The following is a 19196-nucleotide window of genomic DNA, read 5'->3' on the forward strand; positions in this document are numbered from 1 at the left end:
AAATTCAAAAAGTGCTTTATTGTCATAAAATATAAATTTTGTTGACAAGCACTACGCACATAATTACATTGTAAAATATATAAAAATTTACTGTACAAAACACCTAAATTAAATCACTTAATAATAAATAATAAGCAATCAACGTTTAAATATTAGAGCAAACCGTAATAAGCCCTATTTAAAAGTAGTTTTTTTAATTTACAGCGAAAATTTTTAAGAGAAAAAGTTGTTCTTAAATTGACAATGATTAAACATTTTTCGACCCTTGCAAATCAGAGACTTTTTTACCAGAGAAGATTTGGGAATTTGTAAAGTAGTGAATTTGACGTGTTTCGTGTTAAGGAATAGGTCCTCGGAGTTCATCACGGTTTTTAAAGATAAGGTAACATGTCTCCAGTATAAAAAGGGATGTAAGAGTTAAAATTCTTTGAGTCATAAAGTGTGGTCTACATTGATTCTCTTTGTGTTATATTGACAAAAAAGCAGTTTGCTTTTTTTTAAAGAACAAAAACTAAGTTTAGTAAGCAATTGGTGCTTAGCAACACCCCAGAATGTTATGCCATGCTTAAGAGTGAGACTCAAATAATGAAAAGTAAACTGTCCGGGCTAGTTGTTGACCCAATTCTTCCCCTACCACTCGCACAGCAAAACATCCTGATGAGAGCTTTCGTCCTGATGATAATATATAATTTTTAAAGCGTCATTCCTGGTCAATTATTATACCTAAAAACTTAGATGTTGTAGTTTCTGGCAATGCATGACCATCTAAGACAAGACCATTTACGTCACATTTAAACCCAATAATATAAGTTTTACTCAGGTTCAGACAAAGACGGTTAGATATGAACCAGTCCTTAATGATCTTAAGATCATTAGCTATAAGGCCCTAAAGCCCTTAAAAGGGGAGATATTTGAGCAAGTGTTCTCTGAGTCCCAATGGACTACCTAACTATTTTTTTTCACAATTACTTTGTCATTATACATTTGTTCTTTTTAATAAATCATTGGAAAATTCAGTATTTCCTCATGCCTGGAAGTTTAGTTATGTGGTTCCAATTTTCAATAGTGGAGCTAAAGATAATATTGAAAATTATCGCAGTGTTTGTTGGATGTAAACATGGATACAATACAAACAATGTCAGCCAGTCCTAAGCTGTTTGATTCTCTAGTTGCCAGATTTGCTGGTTATGCAAAAATTTAATATCTGAGAATCAACATGGCTTTTGTCAAAACAACTTGACTTTTACGAATTTGATTTCCTACCAATCAGACATTCTGCAGAGCAAGGGCATGAACAGATGACTATATATACTGACTTTTCCAAGGCATTCAATCAAGTTAACCTTCGTATCTTCTTGGGGAGGTTGGTGGAGCTGGATTTTCATTGGTTTTCCAGTTCATTGTTTGGTCGTGTGCAGCTTACTGAAAGTGGTGGTTTCTTGTCTCATATCATATACGTCAATTCTAGGTGTTACCCAAGGCGGACACGCTTCGCCTCTTTTCTTTATTAGTATATGATATTTATTATCTTTTTGAGATTACAGTTCTCAATGCCTAAAATTTGTTGATGATTTGAAGTTTTGGAGATCTGAGTCCATTAAACCAGGAACTCCTGCAACAAGATAGCTTTTGTTTGGTGTACTAAAAATCAGCTGGATCTTAACATACATAAACAACTGTATAATAAATGTATTTATTAGTTTCCACGCAAAGTGAATACATTATCATCTTCCTATTTTATTAATAGTACACCCATTCAGTGTGTCACTACTATTAAAGGATCTAGATGTTTTTAGTTACCAGGTTAAATTTTGTTGACCACATTAATTTTAAATCTGTAAGAACCCCAGATATTTGGGTTTGTTCTAAGAAATTGCCTATATTTTTCTGTGAGGACTACCAGATTGGTTTACTGTGCGTTAGTAAGGCCTCTCTTATATTTTTTTTAGATTGTTATTTAGTTTTAAATTAAACTTGTAATTTTGTATTTTGTAACAGCTAATGGGGTTTTTTCCTACTTAAGAAATGAATAAATATAATAAATAAAAAAATTAAAATGAGCTCTAGTGTCATCTCTAGTCTTTATAGAAATTATCTCCTGGGTAATGTTTAGTAAGACAGATGTTGTGCTACATTGATTTCTAAACTCAGATTGCTTATGCGGAATAATATTCTTAAATATTGTTAGATATAAAATTATGCATAATACAATTACTATTTATTTTTATTAACAGTACCTTATAAAATACATTTTTCAGTTTAAAAAACCCCAACTGACAATCTCATAACTAAATTATACCATTTCCATCATATGAAGTTTTTAATGCATTAAGAGAATGATGATTTAAAGGCTATCTGTATTAATCAACACAACGGCATAAACTTATAAATTAAGGGATTCTATCAGATTAATAAACTTTAGATTCCTACAATTCTAATGAAAATTATCACTAAATTCATAAAGTTCCGAACTATAGACTATACAATTCATTCGAGGTTGCACTCACTGGATTAATATCAGGATCTATGTCTAGTTACACCTTCATATTCTTATCTTAGTGATTCAAACACGTGGGAGCCGGTAAGCAACTTGAGTCATTGCAAAAAGATGCTGGAACAGTTCGAGGAGCAACTGAAAAAGATGAAAGAAGAGAAGGCGAAACAGGCCGCCCAGTCCACCAAGTTGCGCGGCAGACCGTCGAATCCAAAACCCGGTGTCGCGTCTGCTAGTAATTACGTACCGATTGCTCCCAAGATAGGTCTTCCTACCATCAGCAACATCGTTGGAGGCGTTAGTGACGATTATGGCGGCGTGTCGAGGTAAGTCAATTCTCATTGAAATTTAAATAAATAGAACAAGTTCCAATGTGAAAAATAGTAAAACAAAACACGATTATACAAGTTTTAAGTAACAGTAAAAACTTATTAAATACAGAATCCTTTAATTCCTTCTTTTGATCCACCGCATATAGCATTCTATGCCTACTTCATCAATTTATTTCTTGATGACATGTCCGTTCCTGCAGAGATTCGCCTATTTTCATTTCAGCCTAGTTTCTTTAAGATAAGAGAAAAAATTAAAGAATTAAAAACAGTAAGAGTAGAGCAAAAACAGTAACAGTAAGAGCGAATATAATTCCTATATGGGAACTATAGGGGATTCCTATAGGGGAACTCAGAATGAACTATCTGGATGTTAATGATGTGAAACTTATTGAGTCTTTCCTTTAGGGTCGTAGTCAATATGTTGGTTTTATGTCAACTGACAGAAACATAAATCATGGAGATTCATAAGGGTCCTGGGTTCTCTGCTATTCTTTATATTTATGTGAGATGTGATCTGGATTACAGTGTAATATTGAGTGGCTGCTTAGAAACTATAGAGCATGTATGGATAAAGATACATTGTCAAGAGTGGGACATTATTGTGGGAAATATTTATACACCTCTCAATGCAAATTGCTATAAAAATTTCATAGCTTGATAGAATTTTATACAAAATATGACAACGATTTTAGTCCTGGAGATGTTAACATTAGTATACATGTCGAAAATTTACATAAGAGCCCTTGAGTTCTCCATAAACTTTATTTAATTTATCTAACAGACGATATAGATAAAAAAGTAAATATTCTTAACAGTTCTGGATATTTTTAATATACATATACCATTAAAGATAAAAAATACAGTACTTGGTAACTGACAATGTCAGGCTGTTGATAAGATTAAGAAATCAGGTACTAAATTGTTACAGATGTACTAAACAAGCTGAGCACTGAAATTGTAAGCAACTAACGCTATTAGATTGGAAAAAAGAAATTTTAAAAATAAAAAAAAATAAAATAGTAACGCTAAGGAACTCTTGAAAGAATTAAAAAAACTAAACAATAAATCTAAAAATATATCTGGTAATTAAAAAAAAAAAAACAAATGAAATTAATAATTATTTTATACAGCTTTTAAAAATCCTTGACATTGCAAAACAGGAAATAATGAGTTGATATCTTAATAATCATTTTAATGGCATATTTTCATTTAATACTGGTACTGAAGAGCAGATTGCCAATATTATTCTTAAAATAACATCTCAGGCTTTTGGAATTGATCTCCTTAATATAACCTTGGTAACCCTGTGTTGCTTCTTTATACTTTCATACATAACTAATATAATGAATTTATGTATAATTAAATCCTATTTTCACTTGCACTCAAAATGTATTTTGCCTATTCTTTTAAAAATATTAGAAAAAATTATCGAATATCAGATCAGTTTATTTTTGGGGGAAAATTATATTGATACTTAATATTGTGGATGATATTGTTAATGCGCAAGAGCATAACCTGGCTTTTATACTCATTTTATTAGATTACAGTGATATGATTAATCATTAGCTATTTCTTGCAATCTTACATTATATTGGCTTTGATGTTGAAGTTTGCCATTGAATTTATTTCATTCTTTTTAAGTAATAGGGCAGAGGGTAATGATAGATAGACAAAATTTCAGCCTTACAAAAGGTTACTGTTGAAGTATTTCAGTGCTCAATATTGGGTTCTTTGCTCTATAGCATATTTAGTTCCAAAATTATTAACCCGGATTCTGTGTCTTTACATCTGATATTTGGAATACGACGAAGACAGCCTGTGCCCTGATGGCTTACTATGGTTAAGAGAGGTTATTTTTTTAAATAATTAAATTGAAATGTCCACCTTACCTTTATAACAAAAACAGATTTCGTACAGATGTTTATAATAGAAATATTCGGCGGCAATATATCTTAACTATACCTGCCCATAATACACAAATATTTAGAAAATGTTTAAAATTAGCACAAGTCACACACATTTTATCCCCCCCTGATGATGGACACTGCTGTGTCCGAAACATGTTGAGAATTTTAAGCTATATGTAGAATAAAAAAGGAGAGAGAGTGTTTTTATATTACATATATTTGTTTAACATAAACATGTGACATTCACATTTCATTAAGAGCAATCATCAGCACGTGACTTTGCCTGAAATGGATTTAACGCGCTTTATCGGGAAGGTGAGCATTTGGCAACAACGCATCGTTAAAGCAAAGCAGAACACTGTTCGTCTCGCAGCAGACGGGTCAATGTTACCAGAGAGGTTCATCGGGAGGAACCGATTGGTGCATTTTTTAGTTTGCATGCGGTTGGACTTTTGCGTTTACTAACAAATAAGTCGCACGCGTATTTTGGTATTTCAAGACGTTTGTCTCAGTAAAGAAAATAACATTTTTGTATAAGTTCAATCAAAATATCCTCATGTTCCTCTGGTAATACAGTTTATTCACTATTCAAATTAACGGATTTAATTTATTCATAAAAAATGCTTTTATATAGGAGGGTATTAGTATCACAAATTTAGGGAGAGCAGGAATGATATAAAAATGTTTATAATTTTGTCTCACTTTCAAATATATGTACCTAAAACAGTTTTTAGTAATTAAGATATAAATAATAAATTAGAGACATGTGAGTGACTTCCGTCAAAAAAGGGTAGAAGCAACCCTATAGATCAAAAAAAGAAATTATCTCATTTCCAAATATGCCTAACACTATTATATATATACAGTGCATCCCAAAAGTTATGTCTAAATTCATTTAAAATTCAGGGGTGTGACCCGTCGATTTTTATTTCAAGTTGCGCATTTTTGTACGTGAAGTTTGTATATATAGGGTTGCTCAAAAATAAATTACGACCATCAACTTCATTTTTTTAAATGAAAGCACCTTTTTTTTAATTTCATCTGTGAATTTCGCGTGGAATTCTACGTATGTTTCATGCATGGTGTCCTATACCTAAAGTCAACAGTTATCAAAAAAAAAGACGATTCCTGTAACAAATAAAAAAAGAAAAAAAATTAAGTTAAATGTTCAAAATGGTTGCCATTTACGGCTTGACAATATACAAGGCGATCAATAAAGTCTCGTTTCACATTTTCAATCATTTCCGGAGTTATGGCACCCACTTCTCTGCGAATTCTCTCTTTCAAATCGTCTAGATTATTTAGCCTATTAAAAAATACCTTCGACTTGAGATATCCCCAAAAAAAAAAGTATATTGATGTTAGGTCAGGCGACCTAGCAGGCCATTTGATGGGTCCTCTCCTTCCTATCCACCGATTGGGAAAGGTTTCATCCAAAAATGTACGCACAGTGGCAGCATAGTGCGGAGGAGCGCCATCTTGCTGGAAAATTAGTTCTTTGTCAGGATAGTCTTGGTTCAATGGATTTGGAAATAAAGCTAGTAATGCTGGAACTATTTCAAATTTGAGAAAATCGAGATACACTTGTCCCGTTAAAGTTTGTTCAAAGAAAAAGGGACCCAGCCAACAATAAAAAAACACGAATGAATAGAATTTTGCTCTGTATAAAAAATCTCAGAGATAAGGTGACTCGTAAGGTGAACTTCAATAATAATGTTTGGTCGTTTTTTTTTCGATAACTGTTGACTTTAGGTATAGGATATGATGCATGAAACATATATAAAATTCCACGCGAAATTTAAAAATTAAATAAAAAAAGGTGCTTTCATTTGAAAAAATTAAGTTGATGGTCGTAATTTATTTTTGAGCACCCCTGAATTTTAAATGAATTTAGACATAAATTTTGGGATACACTGTATATATTACAGGGGGGCTAACCGAAACGGCAGCCATGTCGAGCTGAACAAACGCTCGGACACGTCAATTTAGATTACCAGGAGGAAACATTTTCAGAGTATAATACCACCCCATCTGTCATTTCTTAGCTAGGGTGGAACTATCCTCAAAAATGTATTACTATCCTTTAAATTTGTTATAAATGGAATAGTGGGTCGAGTTATAGCTTCTTTTGAAAGGTCTTTTGATTCTCTTTACGGCTATACCTATAGTTTAAAGGACTTTACTTTAGCGGTTCTCAAACTATTGACTATTTTAACATTTAATGCAGTTTTTTAGAAAATAATGGCAACTCTTTGTCAAACAATTAATTAATAACAATCATACATAAACACTAGTCCAACAAATGCTGAAAATGGCCACCGTTAACTTCTATGCAATAATACAGATTCAAATCGACGTCGCACATTTCGTAGCATATCAGGAGTTATCTGTTGGCATTCAAATGTAATCCTTTCGCGCAATTCTTCTATTGAAGCTGGTTGGGTAGCATAGATTTTACTCTTTAGGTGACCCCCCAGAAAAAAAAACCAGAGGTCAGGCAACCGCTCGGCCCATTAAACAGAGCCTCTCAGTCCAATCCAGCGACCAGGATAGTACTCATTTAAATAATTGCGGACAACTATTACCTATTGAGGGAGTGCAAAAATAATAGAAAATTACATAAAAACATCAAATGTTTAAACAACCCCCCGTTAACAGCTAAACAATATCCTAACCGATCATAAAATTAATTTCTAACGTTACTAAGTTGATATTGGGAAATTTTATTACATTCTAACGAAATAGCGTTTTGTAACTGGTTTAGATTCTCAAATTTTACACTTTTATAAATGACACGTTTTAAATGACCCCACAAAAAGAAGTCATTCGGTGAAAGATCAGGTGACCTGGCTGGCCAAAGTATCCGGTACCGTGGACCAATAATATTGCCGTTAAAAGCATTTTCCAAACACTCTCTAACCATATGAGTATTATGGGCCGGGCAACCATCCATTTGGTACCAGATCATTTGATCTTCCTGAACAACTTCTTCCAAGGTGGGTCCAATTTGATTTTGAAATAAGTTCAAATAGGTTTCAGCTGTTAGGTTATAGTCCATAAAAAAGGGTCCAATGATATGGTGTCCGATAATTCCCACGAATACATTTGTTTTTTGGGGATATTGTGTCCGAGTATGAACAAAGCGATGTTCATTTTCTTGGCTCCAATACCGGCAATTCTGAACATTTGGTTCATTGTGGAGGGTAAATGTACATTCATCGGTAAAACAAATATTTTAAAAAAATTCCTATCATTATTTGCTCTTTCCATCATTTCAAAACAAAATGCCATTCTTCGCTCTTCATCTCTTTCCTGCAACTCTTGATGTTTTTCGAATTTATACGAATAATATTTGTATTTTTTTTAAGTGCGCAATACCGTTGTATGTTGTTTATTTAACTCTTGCCCAAGAACCCTCGTACTAACCATCTTGCTTTTCTCCACACTCAGTAGAATATTACGATCTCTGTTCTCTCTTTCTTCGGCTCTATTTTCGATATCCTGAGTTGAACATTTACAATTATTTATTACGGTACCTTTGGACTCATTGACAACATGTTTAATAGTTGAAATGGACGGAATGGGCTTGGTGGGGAAATAAACTGAAAACTTTTCAGATACTGCTCTAAAACTGTTTCCCGCATAATGCCACTTAATTATGGATATTTTTTCGTCGATTGAATAATTCATACTTGTTTTCAAATATCGACTGTGACTGATTTATCGACACTTTTCCTCACATCAGTGACAATATTCACTTTACTGGTGCCCGTATGGTTTTACCTGAACTGAAAATTTGCTAATTTTGCAATTACATTACATTGAATAATTCAAGATTAGCTTATTAAAATTTTTTGAAACTTTGCACAAGGCTTTGCCAGATTGGTCTCTTCAAAAAGTTATTTTAAATTTTTTCTATATAATGTACAGAGAAGACAATAATTGACTCCCTTAAAATTTACATGGGTTTTCCTATGTTCCGCTCGGCGACGCACCACCCGGTATATATAAATCTGTATTATTGCATGGCTTATAACGATGGCCATTTTCAGTATTTGTTGGACTAGTGTTTATGTATGATTGTTATAAATTAATAGGTCGATAAAGAATTGCGATTTAATAGTTTTTCCAAACACCCAACATTTAATACAGGTTTTCCAGAAAACTATATTAAATATTAAAATAGTCAATAGTTTGAGAACCGCTGAAGTAAAATCCTTTAAATTAGGTGTAGCCGTAAAGAAAATCAAAAGACCTCAAGAGCAAACAAGGTATAACTCGAGCCACTATTCCATTTAAAATTTTTGAGGTTAGTTCCACCCTGGCTAAGGGATGACAGATAGGGGTGGTATTATACTCTGAAAATGTTTCCTCGTGGTAATCTAAATTGACGGGTCCGAGCGTTTTCTTTTTAAAATCTTTACGAGCCGGACATAGCCGTTTCGTTTACGTTTACCCACCCTGTATATACAGCTCTCGTCAAAGAGAAATAAAAAAATATTAATTTCTTTTAATGGTAATCACCTTTAAATATGCCTTCTTAAACAGTTCTTAGCAATCAGAATACAAAAAATAAATTATGACATACGCGTGAGCTTCATCAAAGGGCCATAAAATAAACCCCAAGTTCAATTAATTTAAAAAAAATGTGTCTCAGTTTTGAACTCGTTACATTAGATTACACTTTTTTTTGTGTTTATGGATGTTGTGTGTACTCATAACGACGTAGGTACATGTTTTAGAACAAGCTGTATAAAATATAAGACAATATTAAACAGTTATATAAGTAAGTATACAAAAATGAAAATTATAATACAACGAAGTGGTATATTCTAATGAAAATAGAAAAACCAAACAAATGTAATACAAAAATTGTCATTTACAGCTCAAGTTCTAGATGGGTTTCGAATTTCCATGCCTCTATTATAGCTAGGATCTATGATTCTACAATGATTCTACAGGCAGTAGACATTTAAAATAAAAAATCTTTATTTTTCTTCTTATTTAAATCATTTTTTCTTTCCAAAATTAATCATTTATTTTCATTTATATATAAATAGTAAAAGCAATGTGGCATTCTTATTCTATATTTGCAGCCATTCTAGGCCTAAACTGATCCTTTTTTGGCTTCCTACTTTTTCGTTTAGAATAATAAACTTTTGACTTTCCTTCTTTTCTTTTTCCCATTTCTTAAAAATAAACATAAAAAACCTAATAGTATAAAGAACAACGTGCAGAAAATTGGAACACCTTCGCAATAAAATACTTCTAAGTGAAATGCCAATCAACATTTCAATTTTGCATAATATTGAATTATTGCTGTTGAACAGTAGCCGATACCGTCGCTAGCACAGATCGGGCCGAACAAGCGTCGCGCGTTTCTTGATTTGATTCACGGTAGCCCGGCCGTGCGTTGTTGTCATATGATACTAAACTTATCGGCGGTTCAAGAAATTATAAGAAAAATGCCTGAATTTTGTATTTCCATTCTCAAAGGTTTATTATTATTTTTTTTGAAATGGTTTTTTAATATAATGTTTCTAAAATCGATGTATCTAGAGACGTATGGAAAGGTTTTTTTATTTATCTTTTTGGTTTTTAAATAAAAAATCAAAATTTTAGAAATTTGAAAAACTGGCACCTATCAACTCTTGACAAAAATATGTACATTTCATTAGTGAAAACCGTATTAAAAAATATTGTAAAATAAAAAAGTTATCCAGGAAACAGAAATTTATGGGTGAATAATCCTCTTAAGAAAAATTGTGTGTGTGATGTACCTTTATAAAGTCCAGTGCAACGATATATTAGAATGGTCACCCGTCAAAACACCAGCATTCCACCTGCCAAACAATGTCATCCATCTTCTATTTACATTGTTTGAGAAGTAAAATGCTGGTGTTTTGACGGGTGACCATTCTAATATATCGTTGCACTGGACTTTACTATTACTTTTTTATTATAGTATATACTAGAACTTATTATAGTATGTTTGACTACATATATTTTTGTTTTGTTTGGTTAATAAAAAGTTCATTTTATTGCAGTAATAGACCTCAACGTTCTTGCAAACAAAAAGCGATGAACCAAGTAAAAGAGTGGTGCGGAACCATATCGGACGAAGAGGGTGGTGTGAAAAGAAAACACGAATCGGACGAAAGTGATGATGATTTTGACGACAAAAGGATCAAATTGGAAGAGGATTCAGACTTTTCTGATAAGGATGTCGTTAAAGTGAAACCAACTCCTGTTAAAAAAGGTAAAAGTTATAAAAATTTTGGACACAAATACCTAACTAAAGTAACAGTTTCAGTAGAGGTTCTGACATATTATTTTGTACGGTTTTAGTCACAATAACGCCAGTAAAGTCCACATCAAAATCAACGAGCTCAGTTAAAAACGGAAACAACACCCAACAAGTTTTACCCTCGAACATTCTGATCCCTGATGCTAACGGAGTCGTCAGAATTAACCAGAAGCAGCTGCCCTCTCTCAGCTCGGGAGTCTACATCATGTCCAAGACTGCTGGTAAGATCGACTTCAACCGGGTACATTTAACGATTTAACGGGTTTCGTTATTAAGGAATCATCAAACTGGACTCGACAACGTCCAAAGTAGCAACTAGCGGCGGGCAAACCATAGTCAAAGTCGCCCCGAAAGTTGGACAGACTCAGATTAAAATTGTTAAAAAGGACGGAAATACGACCAAGCAAATTATACAGGTCGCTCCGAAAAACAGCGGCAGTCTTACTTCGCCCATTAAAATTGCTCCTAAACCTTCGAGCATGGTTACCAGTACACCTAATAGGTAAGCAATTTTAAGAAGATACTATCTTATTTATTTATTTATTAAGTCAACGACTAGCGTCCAATTTAACGAAAAAGTAACATTAAAGTATTGAGTAAAAAGTCAAGTTAAAACATTAAAAGAGACATGCAATATATTAAACTTATAGTGACAAATAGTATATTAACGAAGGAATAACTTAAATCTAATTTTGTATAATTGATTAAAAATCAATAAGTACATTTTTAAGCACAAATTTTATTATCCCAAAATTCAAATTAAAGACGTCAAGTTTTGTTTCATTTGTATGTATCATTAATAGGAGATTGATGACCATACAAAGTGCGGTGAAAGTATGCATGTTATATATTACTATAACGTGTGGTGATGATAGGAGCATGTAAGTTCAACAATTGCAGAAGGACGCTTTAAAAGTTGGTTACTGATATGTTTTTATTTTAACTTGGTATATATTGAATCAATATTTCCATCCTCAAAAGCACATAGAATATATTTATTTCTTTTCTCGGCTATTACAAAAGTATATAATAAATAATTCTAGAGTCCAAAAGCTACAAGTAGCTTGTATGGAACTTGTGTACAATAATAATGCCCCTAGTATTAAATTTTTTTACGACCTAAAAAGTTTGCATAATTATTAAAATATCAAGCCATTACATACATATACCTAACATTATAAAATACAATGTATGGGTATTGCTATTTCGAAATTAATTAAAAATTATTCTGTGTTAATCTGTTCTACTATTATAGAAAGTTTAACTACCACTAAATATTTTATGTACTTAACTACCTATTATAAAATAAATAGAGACAACAAGAAAATGTTAGAACAATAAAACAATTTGAGAGGAAATCTGCTGATAGTTTTCCTTTGTCCATACTTTTTCTATTTGCAGGTTTGTCCTAAAAAGATTATGTGTTTTTGCGAGTATGTAAAAGAAGCTAACGGATTAGTAGAAAAATCTTTATCCACAGATCTCGGATCTCGTCAAAAAATTGTGCATATATGGTATTCTATATATGTTCTTGTTCTGCATTCATTTTAAAACACTATTAATGCATAGTTACCTTAGTGTAATATTAATTTTTCCAACAACATACCGTACATGACTTTCGTATCACCAATTCCTATCCAGAACGACTCCTAGATATTTGACAGATTCCACTCCATTTACAATCTTCATGCATTGACATTCCTTCCGTTCGGTAAAGCAGAAATATTCATTAATACTGATATCTGGCAATGGTACATCGGTTTAATAACACCAACGCCGGACCCCAATCTCTATATTGCATGTTTTACTAAAAGCATTATTTATCTTTAACCTGTGTAGTTTTTTTTGTTAAATAGGGCTTAAAGAGGTCATATACCATATCTCTGATTCCAAAATTTTCAAGTTTTTTTCAATAAAATTGGATGGGGTGTGTAACGTTTAGTTTTCTTAATATTTTATATGTTTTTTAGGTATTTCGAGGGAAATTAAAATCACCTGTTTTTCAGTCTTCAGTGTTTATATTGGTCTTGCCGTTCTTTACCGTTCTATGTACAGATTAAAAAAGGGAGGGGGGAGAGCCCCCTCATGCGCTTTTATAACTCACAATTGCCAACCAAATAAAACTAAATATTCCTATACAAATAACTATTTACATTAAGCAAGGTTTACATTAAAAACTAAAGGCAAACATGTATGAAGTTATAAGTTACAATAAATGGTGGAGGCGCTAGAAAACCTTTTACTTTACATCCCCCCTTATGAGATAATTATTTATATTTTTTTTTTTTTTTTTTTAGTACTAACAAAAAGCTTATTCTAAAAAATTATATAATTCCAATAAAAAAAAACAATTTATAATTTCTAAAAGAAAGTAAAGTTTACATAATTAATTTAATAACATCATAAATTTAATAACATCCTAAATTTAATAACAAACACATACATTTATACAAAATATACAATGAGCAAAAATTATTAAGAACAACGTTCTAAATTTATGTAACTAGTCGGATACCTTATTGTTACTTCTTAAAAAATATGGTTCTCTGAAAAATTTTGTTTTATATTTACTATCATTTTCATTATTAGATATATCTGACACAGGTTCTCTTTTTATAATAAGGTGTTGTCTAGTTCTTCTAAAACAATTACCAAATTTATCTTTAATTAGATATGACCTGGGCTCCTTACATTTATCCATAATAACACCATTTTCCCATTCATTATTTTTTTTAAACATTACATCCTGATTCACCTTCCCACCTGCCAAGTTTTTTGAATTTTTATCATGGTAAAATTTTTGTTTTGTCCTTCTTTTAATTTTCTTTTCTTTTAATTCTTTAAAATCTACAAGTCCAGGACTAAGCATAGAATCCACAATAGGCAAATTGTCCTTTAGTCTGCGATTGAATAACATTTGAGCTGGTGACAAACCCAGATCAGGAATTGGAGTATTTCTGTATTTTAAAAGATAATAATCAATGTCATTCAGATTACCCCTATTTTCATAAAAACATTTTTTTAACATTTTCTTACAAATATTTACAGACTTTTCAGCTAAACCATTGCTTTTAGGGTAATTCGGGCTAGAATTAATTAAAACTATATTACATTCACTTAAAAAATTTTGAAAACTTGACGAGTTAAAAGGGTTATTGTCGGATACTATAAAATTAGGAAAACCATATATGGAAAAAATTTGTTTCAAATTTTTTATTATGTCATCAGCTGATTTATTCTTAATTTTTTTTAGTTCTATCCAGCTAGAAAAATAATCCATTATTGACAAAAACAAATATCCCTTAAATTCCAAAATATCTATAGCAATTTTTTCCCAAGGTCTTTCTGGCATTTCATGTTGCAATAAGGGTAGTTTTGAATTATTATTACGAAACTTTAGACATGTTTGACAATTCAAAACATACCTGCCTATGTCATTACTTATATTTGGCCAATAAATAGTCTCCCTTGCCCTAGCTCTACATTTATTAATGCCTAAATGTCCCTCATGAAGTTTTTTTAACATTAAAGTTCTAAGATTTTTTGGTATGACAACCCTGTCCCCATAAAAAATTAAATTATTTTCTTCAGACAACTCATTTCTTATTTGATAAAATAGCTTTAGTTCATTGCACATTTTTTTGATATTTTTAGGCCAGTTGCTGTGAATAAAAGATTTTAATGAAATTAAAACATTATCATTTTTCATTTCTGATTCTAACTGAGACATTTTTCTCTCACTCATACATATTTTCTTTTGAATATCATGAACAAGAAAGTTATTTTGTGGGTCATCTTTTACAGGGTGTTTCAAAAAAGCTCGAGAAAGCAAATCTGCAATAAACATTTGTTTACCCGGCAAATAAGAAACTATTAATTGGTATTTCATTAGCCTTAAAAGCATTCTTTGTAGTCTACTTGAGACCTTATTTATGTCTTTTTTAAAAATGCTAACAAGGGGTTTATGATCAGTATGAACATGTACATTTTCTTTGCCATAGATATAATAACTAAATTTTTCTGCTGCATATAAAATTGCACCCAGTTCTCTTCGTATATAAAGATTTAACTTTGACGGATCTAAACAAATTCTTAATTTTTTGTTTGGCTTTTCAGTAACAACAATATTATTAACCCAGTCTGTTGGTTCAGTTTGTTTACAAATTACCCCCTCTTTTTCTAATTTATCTAATGTTTTTTGAAACTCTGGCATTATAGCTTTAGGAATTCTTCTTGCAGGAAAAACACAAGGTTTCACGTCATCTTTTAAGGAAAATTTATAAGGTTCCCCTGGAAAAGTGCCAAGCCCCTCAAAAACACATTTATACTTTTTTATGACATGCTCTTTTGAAGAAAATTTTATATTTTCACAATTTTTTTTTAAACTATCAATTGTTTTAATTAAGTTTAAGTGTAAACAAGACTCCAATCCTAATATAGGTTTGCCCTCAGCTCTTACAACCAAAAATTTAATAAGGTATTTCTTACCACGCACTATACAATCTAACTTTGTAGATCCCATGACATCAATCCTGGCGCCACCATATGCTGTAATGTTGACATTGGTGGGATTGAGCTGGACGTTTGGTGCTAGTTTCTGTAGAGTCTTGGCAGGCAGGATGTTGCATTGTGCTCCCGTGTCCACCTTAAAAAGCACATCAACATTACTTATCGAAATTTTTTCTATGATTTCATTTTTATTTTTTTGCTCACTGTACTTTTTGCTTTCAGAGTTTATTGATTGCAATTGCAAGCAATCCAAAAAAAATTCATCATCCGAGGAATTTGAGCACCCAGAAAAATCTAAATTATTTATTTTTTTCTTTCTAAAATGGCTATCATTTCTTTGTTTATTTTTATCCAAATATTTATTAGCAAGACAACAAGACTCAAAGTGGTTTGGTTTTTTACAAAATGTACAAAATCTTCCAAAAGCTGGACACTGACCATAAGCATGTTTTGTTTGACATTTACCACACATTTTAAATTTATTATTTTTTTGAAAGCTGTAAGTAATTTTGGTATTATTATTATTATCATTATACTTATTCTTAAAAGCGTTTCTTGAATTTGTATTATTAAAACCCTTAAAATTAAAACTGTTACTCCCCTGGTTATTTCTGCGTGCTCCTATAGCGTCCAATGCACTCGTGGAAGGCTCTGCTTTCCCCATGTCCTCCATTTGTTTTTTGTCCTGGTCGTAGATCTTACACTTCGCCTCCAACTTCTCCAGAGTGAGCTTCTCCGTTTGAAATAGCTGCTCACGTAAGGACTGGTACTGCATGCCCAGGATTACCATGTCCCTGACCATTTCATCACTTTCACTGTACTCACATGAGGATACCAGGGTCTTCAGCTTCAGTCTTCAGCTTGGTGATGTAGGAACTTATGGACTGGTCGGGCTTCTGCTTACATGTAAGAAATCTGTATCTTTCATACACTATGTTCTTCTTCGGCTCACAGTATGCAGTGAATTTCTTCTTCACATCCTCCAGTTTGGCCTTTTCCATCTTTATGTTTAGGGTGTTGAAAATTTCGACACCATTTTCTCCTACCAGATTCAGAAAGATTGCCACTTTGACCCCTTCTGCAGCCTCGTTTTTTTCAATCGCCATCAGGTAGAGCTCGAATTTTTGCCACCATCTTGCCCAATTTCTTGCAACATTGCCGGTAAAGAAATCCATGACAGGTGGTGCTCTCAGAAAATCCATTATCATCCAGTTTTGTACTGCCTCTCTGTGGGTTTTGTCTCTCGAAATACACACCTGACACCATGTAACGTTTAGTTTTCTTAATATTTTATATGTTTTTTAGGTATTTCGAGGGAAATTAAAATCACCTGTTTTTCAGTCTTCAGTGTTTATATTGGTCTTGCCGTTCTTTACCGTTCTATGTACAGATTAAAAAAGGGAGGGGGGAGAGCCCCCTCATGCGCTTTTATAACTCACAATTGCCAACCAAATAAAACTAAATATTCCTATAAAAATAACTATTTACATTAAGCAAGGTTTACATTAAAAACTAAAGGCAAACATGTATGAAGTTATAAGTTACAATAAATGGTGGAGGCGCTAGAAAACCTTTTACTTTACAGGGTGCCTATCAAAAGCACATGCAGATCAATAAAAAATACCCAAGGATTATTTAATGTCCTTACTCTGTAATATGATTATGTATTATCCTGGGACGAAAACCATATTGAGAACTTCATAAAATACGTTTGTCCTTTAACTCCAGTATTAATTTTTATGCATTTCTCAAAAAGCGTGCCCAGGCAACTATAGCTATTGGTCTATAGTTTTCCCTATTTTTAATCTCCTGTTTTATAGACTTGAGCAATGGTAGCTTTTTTCAATATATTAAGGAATATTCTTTCTTCCAACTTTAGATTAATTAAGTATTGTAATGGTTTTATTAACGGGCTTATGATGATTATCTTTAAATATCGTGACTTCATTACACAACCTATTATTTATTTCATCTGAGTAAATTTTCTGATCATGAATAGAAAAATAGACTCTAAATTTACTAGAAAAATTGTATGTATATATTACAACAAATTTTCGCAGCCAGGTCTCTTCCAATATTGCCAAAATAATCTATCAATGTGTTGGCAATTTCAGTTTGGTCATAAATTTCATTTCGCTTGTTGATTGTTTAATTAGGTCTCAAGTTTTTTATGTCATTGTAAAATTTTGAAAATGTTTCCCTAAAATAAGCATATTTAGATTTTTTAATTAAATTTGATAGAATGTTTTTATACTTTCAAGGAAATTTTTTTATGAGCTTCAATCATTTATATTTTTATCAGCATATTTTTTAAGTTTATCTTTTTGTTTAATTGAAGTCTGAACATTCTCAAAGTCTGAGGTTAGGTAATCTGTAACTAGGGATTTAAACATTTTTGAAAATTGGTCGTTAATTTTTTATATCGTTTCTTCTGCCTTTATTTTTGTAAATTCGACTGACGAAAGATAGTTTCCATTATTAAACAAAGCCAGAGAAGTTCAGAAAGATCAAAAGCGCGATTTTTTATAAAGGAAGATGTAATGCCATTGGGGCCTTAGTTCTTTATTAACATCAATTATGCAAAGTTTTTTGAAAATGTCTGTTACTTTTAGATTTATATCAGATATGTTAACTGTTTTTGAGGTGAGAAGGTATAAGAACATTCTGCCAATGCCAATAAGAATGAATTAAAAAGGTAATGCAAATTCTAATAAGCCAAAATCTGAGGCTAATAATATATAAATATCTTAGATCCCAATAGAAAACCTTTTCGTAATATAAAACAGATCGCAAATTATTGGAACGATTACCTCATCAATGTAGGATAAAAAATTACCAATAAAATACTTCTAAGTAGTAATTATCAAAATGATAATAATCCAAGTATTACTAACATGTGTCTAAGGCCAGTGAGCAAAAATTAACTTACCTTGCAATAGCATCTCTTAAAAATGATTGCTTCCCTGGTCATGACAATATTAGTTCAAACCTCATTAAATATAAATATTTGTACCTACCAGGTCCTTTTTTGCCCATTTTAAATCACATCTTCATCCAGGAAATAACGCTGAAGTTATAAATTACCAGTCAATAAGTCTAATAAGTGTATTTGCCAAGTTTGAGAAAGTCGCAAAGAGAGACTTTCGGATTTTTTAGTTAAGTGTAAAATCCTAAATAAAAACCACACTGGTTTTCAAAAGAGAGCTCGTAATACTTAGTAATATCCTATGTTGTCGACACTGTTCTAGTGTTTAGTGATTTCAATTAATTACATTTTTCTTAACAGATGCCAACAGGCCAAATAACAATTTCCGGAAATTACCATTATCAGGACTTAAGTTAGAGAGTTTAAACCAGAGTTATTCATGAACTTGATATCATTAAATATCTGGGTATCACAGTTGACAAAAATCTAAAATGGGCCGATCATGTGAACAATTTGCTTTCTAAAACTAAAAGAATGTTTATTTTAATTTACAAGGCCTTCAAAGACCTTATGAATTAAAATAAAGGCCTTCTAGAATCGATCTTGCAGAATGCCATAGTTGTATGGGGTGGCCTTTATTCAAACGCACTTGACCCTCTGAATGTGGTGCAGCATTACATTTTCTTTATTTCATAAAGAAAAAATTTCTTGAAAAAAATCT

At 31.9% G+C, this 19196-nt stretch overlaps 1 protein-coding gene across 3 annotated transcripts in view; it reads left to right on the plus strand.

Moving 5' to 3' along the window:
• The window catches only part of LOC126740993 (uncharacterized), an 88460-nt gene that overhangs the window by 33320 nt on the left and 35944 nt on the right, over positions 1–19196 (plus strand). For all 3 annotated transcript variants that reach the window (XM_050447224.1, XM_050447223.1, XM_050447225.1), the window contains exons 11-14: positions 2560–2820; positions 10781–10992; positions 11082–11261; positions 11317–11542. In XM_050447224.1, the coding sequence (XP_050303181.1) occupies positions 2560–2820; positions 10781–10992; positions 11082–11261; positions 11317–11542 (879 nt within the window). The remainder of the gene's footprint in view (positions 1–2559; positions 2821–10780; positions 10993–11081; positions 11262–11316; positions 11543–19196) is intronic.

Source organism: Anthonomus grandis, chromosome 10, assembly GCF_022605725.1.
Source record: "Anthonomus grandis grandis chromosome 10, icAntGran1.3, whole genome shotgun sequence".
NCBI classification, from domain to species: Eukaryota; Metazoa; Arthropoda; class Insecta; order Coleoptera; family Curculionidae; genus Anthonomus; species Anthonomus grandis.